This window comes from Macaca mulatta, chromosome X (genome assembly GCF_049350105.2).
Source record: "Macaca mulatta isolate MMU2019108-1 chromosome X, T2T-MMU8v2.0, whole genome shotgun sequence".
NCBI lineage: Eukaryota > Metazoa > Chordata > Mammalia > Primates > Cercopithecidae > Macaca > Macaca mulatta.
Window position 1 is genome coordinate 157967752 of NC_133426.1, and position 14571 is coordinate 157982322.

Consider the following 14571-nt stretch of genomic DNA (forward strand, 5'->3'; position numbering starts at 1 on the left):
ACATGTATGTATGGACTACATTATTAACATAACAGAACTTTCCATTTTGAAACCTGCTTTCCCCCTGACAAGAAATAGTCTTTTACAATAGCAATACCATTTTAAGGGCTGCATTGTATTCCACCCTATGGTCTTGGTTCATTCGGTTAATTGATTAATTCATTAAGATATACGTTACTGTGACTAGTATCTTTGCATCTGTGTTTTTGTGATTTTACTGTTTCTATTTTTTCAATATATTGATTTGTAATATCTCTGTTTATAAAAAAATCTTTTTCTTTCTCTGTCAATTGTTTTTTCAGTTTATTGTATTCTTTTAAATGTTGGGTTTAATGTGAATTTATGTTCAATGTTTTCTTTCATGGTATTGTCTTTCTAACTCAATATCATATAAAATGTTTCCTACAGTTTCATCATCATAGTTTCGTTGTTTACATTAAATTTTTTTGTTGATACATAGAGATTATAAATAGGTGGTACACGTGATATTTTGGTGCATGCATACAAGGTGTAATAATCAAATCTGGGGATACTCATAATCTCACACATTTATCATTTCTTGTGTTGGGACTATTTCAAATCTTCTCTTTTAGCAGTTTTGAAATATACTATGAATTATGAACCATAGTCTATTTAAAACATTTCTTTTTGTTCCCAGTACCTATGCACTTCATTTATTTTTCTTGCTTATTGCACTGGCTAAGAAATCCGGCACAGTATTGTTTAGAAATGGTGAGAATTTACTTACTTTTTAAAATTCCTTTTTTTTTTGGAGAGAAAGTCTTACTCTGTCTCCTAGGCTGGAGTGCAGTGGCGCCATCTCAGCTCACTGCAACCTCCACCTCCCACGTTCAAGTGATTCTCGTGCCTTAGCCTCCCGAGTAGCTGGGATTACAGACGCCTGCCACCACGCCCAGCTAATTTTTGTATTTTTAGTAGAAATGGGGTTTTGCCACATTGGCCAGGCTGGTCTCGAACTGCTGGCCTCAAGGGATCCACCTGCCCCAGCCTCCCAAAGTGCTGGGATTGGAGGCGTGAGCCACCATGCCCTACCTAAAATTCCTAATCCCATGAAAAAAGAAAACAATTTCTTAATATTGAAATAGATTATAATGTATATATAATATATATTTATATTTATATACTATATATTTCTATGTATATATTAGGAATAGAAAGAAGGTCCTTTCTATTTCTGATTTCATAAGATATTTAAAAAGTAAATAGGTTCTGAATTTTGTTCAATAATTTTTCTATACCAATTGAGTTGATGTAATTTTTTCTCTTTTAACTAGATCAAGTATTCTAATTATATTGATTGAATCATTTAAGTCCTTATTGAGCTTCTTCTGCTTTTCTGTCAAGGATGGGCTGGGCTGTATAAGAAGCTGGGATGTCTGGTTACTTGGAGAAACCGGTTTCATAAATCACTCCCTCACCAACCCCACTCCCCAGGAAGACCCCCTGCATCTGTTCTCCCCTGCTCACTGCTTTAGGCTCAGCACTTCCCTTTTCTGAGCTCTGTCTTCTGAGATTCCTCAGAACTTCACCAAGATCTAGCCTTTATGTCTTTTTCCCTCTCTCTCTCCCTCTCTTCCTTCTTTCCACCAACATATATGCAATGCTTTTCAGGAGCCAGCCTCAGTGTGGTGCAGGAATGTAATGGACAAGAACACAGACACTGATGCCTGCCCTCAGGCAGTACACACTCTAGTGCAGGCAGTATTGGCAAGAAGGGTGGCATAGTCTGAACACAGGTTTCACCCCAGGACCTGAGAAACTTGGCAGAAAGCTGTGGACAGGGAGAAGGAGCCTGGGCATGCTCTTCAGGGAGAATTTAGAACGCCAAGCCACCCTGGAAGCCAGCAGTTGAGGGTCTGAAGGCCCAGTCAGTCACAAATGTCTGTCTGTCAAAGGGCTGATGGTGGCGATGAATAGTGTGACTTGAGGCAAGATGAGCTGCAGCTTTCCAAGGGCACCCAGAGAGTAATGTCCAGTTGGAAGTTGGAAGGAAAGCTTGAAGCTTAGCAGAGAGGTCTTGTTGTCACCTGTACCTTTGTTAGTGGATATTAGATGCCATCCACACTTTTGTGATTCAGTGCATAATGCGTCTTCTTTCTCGGGCAACTGTTATGATTTCCCTATTATCAGTGGATGTGGGCACTTTGATACTCATATGCCTTGGTGTAGTTTCCACTGACGCTTTGCTTTTTATTGTTGCTGTTGCTGCTATTGTTGTTTTCTGATTATCTTTTCTTTCTGTGCTACACTGTGGATAGTTTTATTGTCTAAATAAATACTGTAAATTCATTTTAAAATCAGTTTGTCTGTACGTGCACTAATTCCTTCTTCTGCAATATCTGATCTTCTGTGAATCCCACATAGTGTAATTTTCATCTCAAAAATTGTAGTTTTCATCTTTAGACATTTGAGTTGGGTCTTTTTATATATTTCATGGCCCTACTTAACTTTTTGAACATATAGAATACAGTTGTATTAGCTGTTTTCATATTCTTGTGTACTAATTGTACATCTGTGTCAATTATGGGTATATTTCAATTGATAAATTGTTGCCTCCTCATTATTGAGAATTCATTTTCATGGCTGATCATTTCTGAGTGGATGCCACATTGTGATTTTTACTTTGTGGGTGCTGTGCGGTTTTGTACTTCTAGAAACATTCTTGAACCTTGAACCTTGTTCTGGTGTGAAGTTAAGTTAATGGAAAGAGTTTGATCCTTTTGGGTCTTGCTTTTAAGATTTTTCAGTGGGACTAGAACCATGCTCAGTGAAAGGAACAGTTATTCCTCATGAGTGAGGCAAGCCCCTTCTAGGTACTCTACCCAATAGCCCATGAACCACTAGGTTTCCAGTTTGACTGGTGGCATGAGGCACTATTCCAGGCCATGTGTGAGAGCTGGAAATTGTAATGTCTAATTTGGGGGGATGGTTCTTTCCTAAGCTGTGGATAACCACCTCATTGGTGTATGCAAATAAGCACTCAGATGGATACTTGGGAAAGACTCTTTGCAGGTCTCCAGAGCTCTCTCTGTGCAGCTCTCTCCTTTGCAGTACTCTGTTCTGCAAACTCTAGCTGCTTTGGTATCCTTTCATTCTCTTCTCTGTCCTTAACCCAGGGAGTCATCCATCAGGTTCCACCTGCATTCTCCTCTGTGCCATGGCCTGGAAACTCTCACAAAGGAGTAATCTGGGGCAGTCACAGGATTCACATTTGACTCCTGTCTCTTAGGGATGGTTGTCCTTTGTTGCCTAATGTTTATAGTCTTGAAAACTGTTGTGTCGTATATTTTTTATATGTTTGGTTATTTCATTCCGGAGGAAAAATATGATCCCTGTTACCCCATGTTGGCTAAGAGGAAAAGGGTGGCATGTTCCTTTAAAATCAAATAATTGATACAGCAGAATCCTATGCTGTACAATGAAAGTAAAAAGAGAGGGAGTAATGGACTGGGAAAAATGCAGGTACCATGCATAGACTACTCATTTAAAACTTATTTATTGAACACCTACTATGTTCCAGGCACTGAGAAAAGATGGTAGCTTTGATTAACGTGGTAATGGTGGAGATAAAAAGTGATTGGATAAGAGGTATGTTTTTAAGGTAGAGCCCATATGATTTGCATATATGTAGAGTCCATGGGGTATGAAAAAAAGAGGAGTCAAGGATGATGCTATGGTTTGTGACCAGAGTAACTGGGAGTATGGCTCCCAGTTATATGGCTTTGCCTTTACTGAGATGCAGATGATTATGGAAGGATAAGCTTTTGAGGGGAAGATAACTCACTTTTGGACATATGGAACCTGAGATGCCTATTCAAAATCCAAGTGGTTATGTGAGGGGGGTAAATTACTGTCCATGGGATAGGTTGAACTGGTTTTAAGAGTTTGCAAGTCACTAACATACAGATGTATTTAAAGCCATGAGACTGGAGAAGGAGGTGATGAAGAGAGAAAAGACAAGAAGTCCATTGAAGGACTGAGTTTGGGACACTCCAACATTTAGAGTTGGGGAAGAGGAGGAGGCCTCTTCAAAGAACATTGAGAAGTGGCCAGTGAGGTAGGAGGAGAACGAGGGGAGTAGAATCCATTATTTCAAGAAAGATGGAGTGGATAAACTGTTAGACGCTGCTCAGAAACAGAATAGAACATGAACAGAGAAGTGACTTGCGATAAATCGTGTTCCTATCTGTCTCTTACTCTGGAAGTACCACTGAGATCGAGACTGCCAGACTCTTCTTTCTAAACTCAGCACCCAGCAAAGGATCCGGCACATAGTAGGTGTCTTGGGTATGTGTATGAGATAGATGAGTGAATGAATGGGCCATGAACTGAAACTTCTAATCTTGGCTATATGACGAACTTGTTCCTTCTCTCTCTGACTTGACTTCCAGAGGAAGGAATTTTCCTCAAAACTCTTTCAATAAACTCCTTGACCAGGCTGGTTTTTCTTTAACGTCTTGGGCTGGCTGCTCAGCTTGTGGATAAGGAGAAAAGAAGCCTACAACTCCACCTTGACTGTGTTTGGACTTTTTATCAAATAATCATGCCTTACTGTAGGCTGTTAAACCACCCTCCTTGAGAATCCCACTGCTCATCTAAGATCTGTTGCCCATCTCTGTTCTCTTTGGTAGGTACATGGTCTGTTGTCTTCCTTGTCAAGCCTTTTCTTGTCCTCACACTTGTTTGGTATCCCCTGTCTCTCTTTGCAACAGCTATTGCAAACGTTCTGGCCTCCTCCAAAGTCTGCACCTACTGCTGCCTGGTGTCTCTGAAGATGAAAGCCCCCACATCCTTCCCATTTCACTTAGAACACTGGGGTTTTGCAAGAGTGAATCCCTTCAACTGTCTCATGGCCTGTTTCTCAGCAGCCCCTTCCCATTGTCCTGGATCTGTCTCCTGTCACTTCCTCTGGTACCTGAACCTTCCCATTCCACCCATCTTTCATGGGCTCCAGCTTCAACTGGAGTTGCTCACAAGCACACATATTTTTATTATCTACTGAATTCCTCCTCAAAACCTTTAAGCTTGCTTTATTATCTTCTTGACATAGAATAATAACAGCAACAGCAAGACAGAGAACCTTTGTCAGCCTCACATCCTCCTCCAGTTCCCACTCTATCTTTCCTCTTTTTCTTGGTCAGTCTCTTAGAAAGACTGAGCTATGTGCTCTATCTCTTGTCTGTCCCCTCCTACTCCTCGCTTGAAACTTTGTGAAACAAGCTCTCTTTGACCACCACTCCTTGATGCTACTCTTGATAAGGTCCCCAGCGAGGCCCCTATTGTTCCACCCAGTGCCCGCTCCAGCTCTCATCTTAAGGGCAAGGAGTGTCTGGCACGGAGCACTTATCTTCCTGATATGGGAGGGGGGCATTGGCCTTGCAGACAGCTCCCTTCCTGAAAGTCTGCCTTCCCTGGGAACTCCCTCATGTTTCTCATACTCCCAGCCTCATTCCCCTTCACTCACTCAGCCCCTCAGCTATCTTTCATGGTTGCAGTTCCCCAGAGCTCCACCCTTAGCTTTTCTCTCTGCTGTCATGATATGGGGATGGATACATCCCCCTGAGAGCTTTACCTGCAATGTAAACTCTGGTGCTCATGTACCCCCTCCAGTCCAGACCCCGTCGAACGCTGAGCCATCCGGAGTCCACTGCAGCAGGCCTGGAGAGCCATGTTGAAAGCCTGAGACCAGTCCAGGGCCTTGGGGATGGAGGGCAATGGGTGGACAGAACTTTGACGCTTTTTGTGGGGGCAATCAACTCAGGACAGAGGCTGCTTGGATGTGATAAAGGAAACAAGGAGTTACGGTTGACACCAGGCTTCCAGCTTGAGTGACTGGGAAGAGGGCAGGCCCCTTTCAGAGGTGGGTAACTTTGAGGAGGAGCTGATTTGACGTGATGGTATCTGGAGCCTTAGGGCTTGAGGTTTCCTGGAGAGGGTGTATACGTGAGACCCACCAGTCCAACTGCCTTGTTTCCCGCAAGCAGCCTGAGGGGCAGTTTCTGACAAAGAGGAGGGTATGCAGGTAGTCAGGCTCAGGGACGGGTCTGTTTCCTGGTACAGAAGAAGCAGGGGTCATGGGGTGGGGGGAATCTGTCTTTGTGGCAGAACCTTAGAGAGGGTGTGAACATATGCTCTGCCCCCGGCACTGGCCTGGCCCTGGATTACAGCCCTTTTGATCTGCCAGCTTCAGCTTCAACACCAGCTTTTCCAGGAGGCCAGCCCTGAAACTCTGGTGCGAATGGCTCTGGCTTTGTTTGTGTTGCCTGAAATTTTTTGTCTCCATGGTCTGCTGTCTCCAGGGTCCAAGCAGGGACTCAGCGATGCTGGTTCCTTTCCCTCAAGTGCCCTCATTACTATCTTGGTGCCATAGTCCCACAGAGAGCACCAGGTGAGCATCTCTGAGGCTGTTTGATGTGCCTGCCATTGCCATGGTGATAGCTTCAGAGGCTGGAACAAGCTTGGGCGGGGGTTAAGGGAGCTCCCGGAACAGCTTTTGGACTGTGTGGGTCCAGCAGCATGGGCTGTGGGAAATCTGGGGGTCATGCTGACCATTTCTGGCCACACCTGGTAGGGCATGCCAACCAGCCCTGGCAGGGAAGAACTCCTCCAAGTATCTCCTGACTCTGTGGCAAGAGACACTGTGGGACACAATCTCCTGTCCCTCCTCTAGATTGCTACCTCCTGGGCTATTCCTTCTCCATCTGTTTTGTGGGCACCTCATCCTCTGCTCAACTCTTAAATATTGGGGTTCTCCACAACTCTGCTCCAGACTCTCACTTTGTCTCCTCTTTCTTTGTGATCTCACCCACTCTCTCCATTGCTCCCCACATGCACTCCTTCTCTGAGTCCCATCCATTCTCCTTCCTAGATAGTTACACACTCTACCTTCTTGTCTTGGGCTCCATTGGTACTGCTGTTCAGCCTCCTCCCTGCCCCAACCTTCACTCTTGCTCTCCTTCTAATGCAGGCTCCACAGAGCAGCCAGAGGGATTTTTCTGGCAAAGAATGCTGCCCTTGTCCCTCTCCTGCTCTGCGCAGAGGAGAGAGCCCTCACTATCAAACTATCAAAGCTAAAACAAAACAAAATGAACAAAAACTGTTTAAGCCATCTCCCTGTGCCTTTGCTTTGCAGATATGTGGCACACACTTAAGCTGCCGAGCAGTTCCAAGGCAGCCACTGCCCCAGAGCCCTGGCCCAAGGGAGGAGGTATGTCTCCCTGGCCCAGAGCAGCTGCTCTCTACCCCACACCTCCCCAAGCCACCCAGCTTTCTGGTTCTCCTCACTGGAGACCACCTCAGAGCTTATGCTCCTTAGGGAAGAGGGAAGCTATTCTGGGTCAGGGATATGCACTTCCTCCCTTGGGCCAGGGCTTTGGGGCAGTGACTGCCTTGGAGCTGCTTGGCAGCTTACATATGTGCCAGACATCTGCAAAGTGAACGCACAGGAAGATGGCTTAAACAGTTTTTGTTTGTTATGTTTTGTTTTAGCTTTGATAGTTTGTATGTAAAAAAAAAAATACTGGGGTAAAATAGAAAAGCAAACACTTTTTGTAGTTTAGCACTGTTTCCATTTGCAATTACATATTAGGGTTGGGGGAGTACCCTCATTTTCTTGGCCCCTGGTGCCTGGCACTTAGGGAATGCTGTATCCTACTGCCCTGACTGTCATAGCAGTGCCTGAGGGTGCTGAGGTTGGCGAGGTGGGCCTGGGTTCTAATCCATTCTGTTTGCTTGCCACTCTCCCACTCTCTGTGGGTGTCAGGGTCCTCTGTGACCTTCTTCTTGGCCCTCTTCCTGGCAGATAAGCGCTCTGGTTGTACATGGAGGATGACTGAAAAAGCCAATGGCGTGAAGAGCTCTCCAGTCAATAATCACAACCATCATGCACCCCCTGCCATCAAGGCCAATGGCAAAGATGACCACAGGACAAGCAGCAGGTGAGTCTGCATGGTATCAGGGAGGGTACAGAGGCTGCTACTTCTTCCCAGCTCTGCCTCATTGTCACAGAGCAAGCAATCTTTGTCTCCAGGACAGCCTCTAAAAAGAACATGGGATTTCTAAGCATGACCCAGGAGGGGAGACAAGTCATGCCCTGATAACCCTGGGTCAACCTTGCTCTTTTTTCCGCAGGCCACACTCTGCAGCTGACGATGACACCTCTTCAGAACTGCAGAGGCTGGCAGATGTGGATGCCCCACAGCGGGGAAGGGGTGGCTTCCGCAGGTGGGTCCCACCACTACCCTGCTGCTTCCCCTTCCTACTCATGGGGCCTGTCAGGGTGGCGACCACTGCCCTCCTCTTCCCGGTTCCACTAGTCCTGTCCACCAAGACCTCCAGGGAGCACTGTCGGTGGTAGCCAAACGTAATTATTTCCTCATGAAGCCTGGGCAAACCCCAAGGCAGGAAAGCTCAGAGGGGCCAGAAGAGGCCTCCCTTCACATTTGGCTGTCTCAACATCAGAGAGTGATACCCTTCCCAGTAGAGAGGCCTAGGTAGAGGACCCAAGGCCTCTCTATCCCAGAGTCAGGGGCTCCATAGGGAAAGCAGGAAGCACGGGGCAAGCTTTACTCCTGACAGTTCCTGCCTTAACACAACCTCCATCTTGTCCTGAAGACCTCCTCTTTGCTCTTCTCACCATCAACTGAGATGGCACTTCCTATAGGAAGTCTTCCCAGGACAGCTGTCTTCCCCTGGACTGCATTCAGGGTCACGCCTGAGCCCCAGCCCCCGGCCCTAAGTGCTGGCCTCTACCCCAGCTTTTAGCACACGGGAAATCATGGTATGGCCTGTTTGTAGGTTTCACTGTCCTTCTTTCATCTTCCTCAGCAGACAGTGAGCTCGTGGGGACAGGTGTTCTCTGAACAGCATGAGTCTTGGCTCTGGCTCATGCTCCTTTTCTCTCACCTCTAGGATAGTTCGCCTGGTGGGGATCATCAGAGAGTGGGCCAACAAGAATTTCCGAGAGGAGGAACCTAGGCCTGACTCATTCCTCGAGCGTTTTCGTGGGCCTGAACTCCAGACTGTGACCACACAGCAGGGGGATGGCAAAGGCGACAAGGATGGCAAGGACAAAGGCACCAAGTACAGTTGTTCAGCCTGTGGGGCTCAAATGGGCTCCAAGCATGCAATGGAAGAGCTCACTGGGGTTTCTATGCTACTGCCAGGGGCTATGACAAACCCTGCTGTAGTAAGGAGAGCGGTGGGCAAGGGTGACTTGCAATGTTTTCAACTCCAGAATATTTCCATTGTTTCCCCAACAGCCAGTGGCCTACTTGCCATGAGAACCTCTGGTGTCTTTTCTTGCCTTAGTTGCCTCTTGCCAGATGTCCTCTTGCTGCACGTGAATGTACAGCCCAGTTCCAGTGGCCAGGAAATACTGAGATGGTGCATTCAGGGATTGCCCTGGAGGGGATGACAATCTCAGCTCCACTGTGGGCGAGGAAATGGGTCTTTGAAGAGATCATGTAGAGGGCTGGAGGAGAAGGGCTGGATGATGGAACAGGATAGCGTGGGGAGGGCGGAGAAGGCAGAGCTGGGGGATCTGTCCTTTGAGGAATGAGAAGACAACTGCAGATGTCTGGCCAAGCTGACATTCCCCACCTCTGACCAGTAGAGGGAAAGCAGGACACAACATCCCTTGCCAAAGCAGGACACAACATCTGGGAAAGTGATTTGGAGGCTGGAGGCCAATGACTGAAAAGGGAGGGTGAGGTGAGCAGGAAGCTTGTGGTGCTCACTCACCTGGAGCACCTGTCTTTAGGGAGGGATGTGGGAATAGGCGTAAGCCCCAATTACCATCCTGTGGAAATCCCTTCCCAGGCCCTGAGTCCCACTGCTACTGAAAGCTCTGCCCTCTGGGCAAGGGGCCTGTAAGGTGCATGGGAATCAATGGACCTATCTAGGTTCAGAATGGGAAGATGGGTGCCCCTGCCCATCTGAGTTCCACTCAGATGCCCAGTACCAGGTTGTAGGTCTCTGAAAAATGGGGCCCTCAGCCAACCTATCTTTCACCCCACATATCCCCTTTGGCAGTGCTTTCTCAGGCACCTCTGGCTTCTGGGAGCTGGGGTGCTATCACACTGGGGGACCTGATCCCCAAGCTTTGCCTTTGTCTGTCTTCTCAGGAAGAAATTTGAATTATTTGTCTTGGACCCAGCTGGGGATTGGTACTACTGCTGGCTGTTTGTCATTGCCATGCCTGTCCTTTACAACTGGTGCCTGCTGGTGGCCAGGTGAGCAGGGTGGGGCCCAGGAGGGGTGGCCAAAGCAACCCAGTCTTCAGACCCTGGGATTGATAGCGCAGCAGTCCCTGGATACCAATGGCACCTCCAACTTCTCTGTTAGCCCCAACCCTCTCTCCATTTAATATGCCATGAAGATTTCTTGTCTGTCCTGTGTCTGGGACAACAGTGGCGCCACACACCTAGCGTGCATCTTCCACTTTTGCAACAAACATGCTTGACAGAAAACTAGGATTTGGTGATGCCATTCCCTCCTCACAAACCCTTAAGTGGCTCCCCATTGTCCACGGGATGAAGTTCAAGTCCTAAGCATGGCCTTCAAACTCCTCTGAACCTGACCGTTTTCTCTTGCTACACCTTCTGGACACACCCTAGCCCCAGCATTCACCACTCTTGGATCAGAACATGTTGTTTCCTCTACAGAAAATTCCCTTTCCCTTCCGTTTTCCACCTATGGAGATTCTTCTCCTTGCAGGCCCAGTTCAAAAGCCGCTATCTACCTGTAGCTTTCCTTGGCAGCATTCCCCAACCTACTCCGTCCCAATCCCAGTCATTCATTCAGCAAGGATTTGACTGAGCACCTCATGTGTGCTCAGTGCTGGGGATAACGTGGTGAGCACAACCACCATGGTCTCTGCTCTCCTGGAACTCCCAGGCTAGTGGCAGACAATGACTGTAAACCTGAAATGAAACAAATGACCAGGATGATGCCAGGGACTGGTGGCAGAGGGCTGCTAGAGAAAGGAAAGTTGGGATCATGCTCTCTGAGGAGGTGATGCCTTAGCTGGTGGGAGGGAGACAGCTAATTAGATACCTGAGGATGGTGGAGGGAGCATTCTGGCCAGAAGAAACAGCAAGTATGAAAACCCTGTCTCGGGATGGCCTAGTGTGGCTGGAGGCTGTGAATGAGCCATCACTGGCATGGGCCAGCTCTGCAGACTCAGTGGGAAGGGCAGGGGGCTGGAGTTTCAGTTTAAATGTGACCAAGTAGGCAGAATTAATGGCTCTCCCCTTTGACTAGTACACTCACTGGACAATCATCCTGGGCTCTGTCCTTGACTCTGCTCTCTCCCCAACCCTCTCCCAACTCAGTTGCCAAATCCTGCCACTTCCTTTTAAAACGTTCCTGCAACTTCCAACCTTTCTCCATTCCCACTACTACCCTCTCTCTCACATGTATTGGCTAGTGCTGTTTGTTGGGTGCTGAATAAGATGTATGTTGAAGAGATGAGCATGGAGACGGTTCAGTTGTGTTCTGTAGTTTGTTCTTCCAATGACTTGTTCATTCATTCAACTCACAGCCTTTGAGCACTCAAATCCTGTTGCCCTAGGTCAGGCATGGGGCATGCCGTAATGACTAAGAGGGGTGCCTGCCTTCCTGGACCTCACAGTTCAGAGGGTGAGACAGAAAATTAATGGTCAGTGGTGCTGTCTATGTAGTGATGTTATGTCATGAGGAGGGGTGGGGCAGAAGTTACTTGTAGATAAGTGTCTCTTGGCGTCAGGCTGTGACTAAATGATGCCCCTGGTAGCCATCCCAAGCCCTGCACACAGTGAACACTCATTTTGGGACCTTTGGCTGGCTTTGAGGGTGAAGCTTAGCCCTGTCCTCCTGCAGAGCCTGCTTCAGTGACCTACAGAAAGACTACTACCTGGTGTGGCTGGTGCTGGACTATGTCTCAGATGTGGTCTATATCGCAGACATCTTCATCCGATTGCGCACAGGTCAGTGAGCAACTGGGATGCAGGTAAATCCGAAGGCCTGAGTCCAAATCTTTAGGAAACCCACTGGACATGGTGTAGGACTAAATTACTTGGGTGGGACTCTGGTAGGTGAGTGCCCCTCTTTGAACCTCATGGTCCCACATGCATAGAGAGGTTTCAATCTGGGGGTGTTCTCTTAGAGTCCTTCTGGCCAGCCCTGGTATGTGAGCCATATCCCTCCTTGGGAAGGAAGTTTCAGTGACCGGTATTTTCCTTGCCTAGAGATATTAGCCTATAGGGAAGGAGATATATATATATATATACATATATATATATACACACACACACATCCTGAGGGCAGAGGTGACATGCTGGCTTGCATCTCTACTAGGTTTCCTGGAGCAGGGGCTGCTGGTCAAAGATACCAAGAAACTACAAGACAACTACATCCACACCCTGCAGTTCAAGCTAGATGTGGCTTCCATCATCCCCACTGACCTGATCTATTTTGCTGTGGGCATCCACAGCCCTGAGGTGCGCTTCAACCGCCTGCTGCACTTTGCCCGCATGTTTGAGTTCTTTGACCGGACAGAGACACGCACCAGCTACCCTAACATCTTCCGCATCAGCAACCTTGTCCTCTACATCTTGGTCATCATCCACTGGAATGCCTGCATCTATTATGCCATCTCCAAATCCATAGGCTTTGGGGTTGACACCTGGGTTTACCCAAATATCACTGACCCTGAGTATGGCTACCTGGCTAGGGAATACATCTATTGCCTTTACTGGTCCACACTGACCCTCACTACCATTGGGGAGACACCACCCCCTGTAAAGGATGAGGAGTACCTATTTGTCATCTTTGACTTCCTGATTGGCGTCCTCATCTTTGCCACCATTGTGGGAAATGTGGGCTCCATGATCTCCAACATGAATGCCACCCGGGCAGAGTTCCAGGCTAAGATCGATGCCGTGAAACACTACATGCAGTTCCGAAAGGTCAGCAAGGAGATGGAAGCCAAGGTCATTAGGTGGTTTGACTACTTGTGGACCAATAAGAAGACAGTGGATGAGCGAGAAGTTCTCAAGAATCTGCCAGCCAAGCTCAGGGCTGAGATAGCCATCAATGTCCACTTGTCCACACTTAAGAAAGTGCGCATCTTCCATGATTGTGAGGCTGGCCTGCTGGTAGAGCTGGTATTGAAACTCCGTCCTCAAGTCTTCAGTCCTGGGGATTACATTTGTCGCAAAGGGGACATCGGCAAGGAGATGTACATCATTAAGGAGGGCAGGCTGGCAGTGGTGGCTGATGATGGGGTGACTCAGTATGCCCTGCTCTCGGCTGGAAGCTGCTTTGGTGAGATCAGTATCCTTAACATTAAGGGAAGTAAAATGGGCAATCGACGCACGGCTAATATCCGCAGCCTGGGCTACTCAGACCTCTTCTGCTTGTCCAAGGATGATCTTATGGAAGCAGTGACTGAATACCCTGATGCCAAGAAAGTCCTAGAAGAGAGGGGTCGGGAGATCCTCATGAAGGAGGGGCTGCTGGATGAGAATGAAGTGGCAACCAGCATGGAGGTGGACGTGCAGGAGAAGCTAGGGCAGCTGGAGACCAACATGGAAACCTTATACACTCGCTTTGGCCGCCTGCTGGCTGAGTACACAGGGGCCCAGCAGAAGCTCAAGCAGCGCATCACGATTCTGGAAACCAAGATGAAACAGAACAATGAAGATGACTACCTGTCTGATGGGATGAGCAGCCCCGAGCTGGCTGCTGCTGACAAGCCATAAGACCTGGGGCCCAACTGCTTCTCCAGCCTTGGCCTTGATCCCAGGAGCTAGAGGAGCTATTTAGATCTCCAGATTTACATGCATTACCCTCATGTTCCCTGAATTCTCCCAAAAGCCTCTCTGACCCCTGGTTTTTGGCCTAAACATCCAAGATTCCACCTCCAAGTTTAGCCCATTTTGTGGAGAGTACAGACTGTGTTGGCTGGGCTTCCGAGAGTTTCAGCCTGTCTAAGTCTGAGGAAGGGAGAAGGGAGCAGCTGTCTCCGAGGGGTCTGTCCTGGGACTGGGAGCCTGGGCAATGATCTGCTCTGAAGAAGGCCATTTGCAAAATGACATACACCTTGCTGCAGTACTGCCCCCCTCTGGCTCTTTTGCATATAGTCACTTCTGCCTTGGTTCTGGTTGCCACTTTTTCTAACATGTGTTCTGAATACTCCCTTTTCCCTGCACATACATGTGCTTTTAAGCACCTACGATAGACATTTAGACCAGGTACCCAGTGTCTGTCTCCCAAGACAGGCCAAGGGATGTGATAGTGTTGTTGGGAGGGGGTAGAAGGGTGCAGACTCAGGGCTATTCCTCCCCATCAGATACTCTAGCTCCTGCTCTGTAGATTGATCTGTCTGCTAGCCAGGATGAGGTCTCTGCAATCTTCTGCGGACCAAGGAGATAGACCCGGCTTCTGGTCCATTTCAGGGCAGGGAGTGAGGAGCAAGGCAACTAGCGTTTGTCCACCTGGAGACAGAGGTAACTGGCAGCTCTGGCCATCCCTCCCCTATGAAGAGCATTTCCGAAGAGGCCTGAAAAC

The 14571-nt window shown here is 47.9% G+C and overlaps 1 protein-coding gene across 1 annotated transcript; it reads left to right on the forward strand.

The window, feature by feature from the left end:
- The first annotated feature begins 7848 nt into the window (after nt 1–7848).
- Nucleotides 7849–13763, forward strand: CNGA2 (cyclic nucleotide gated channel subunit alpha 2). Its single transcript, XM_028841871.2, has 6 exons — nt 7849–7958; nt 8152–8244; nt 8932–9102; nt 10146–10253; nt 11881–11987; nt 12358–13763. The coding sequence occupies exons 1-6, from the start codon at nt 7849–7851 to the stop codon at nt 13761–13763; spliced, it is 1995 nt and encodes a 664-aa protein (XP_028697704.2).
- The last annotated feature ends 808 nt before the right edge of the window (nt 13764–14571 follow it).

What these genes read in the sequence shown, in the direction of transcription:
- CNGA2 (XM_028841871.2), top strand. Translation starts at nt 7,849, where the DNA reads ATGACTGAAAAAGCCAATGGCGTGAAGAGCTCTCCAGTCAATAATCAC. An exon ending in GGAAGGGGTGGCTTCCGCAG is followed by an intron (nt 8,245 to 8,931) that starts GTGGGTCCCACC and finishes TCTCACCTCTAG; the next exon opens with GATAGTTCGCCTGGTGGGGA. An exon ending in CTTCATCCGATTGCGCACAG is followed by an intron (nt 11,988 to 12,357) that starts GTCAGTGAGCAA and finishes CATCTCTACTAG; the next exon opens with GTTTCCTGGAGCAGGGGCTG.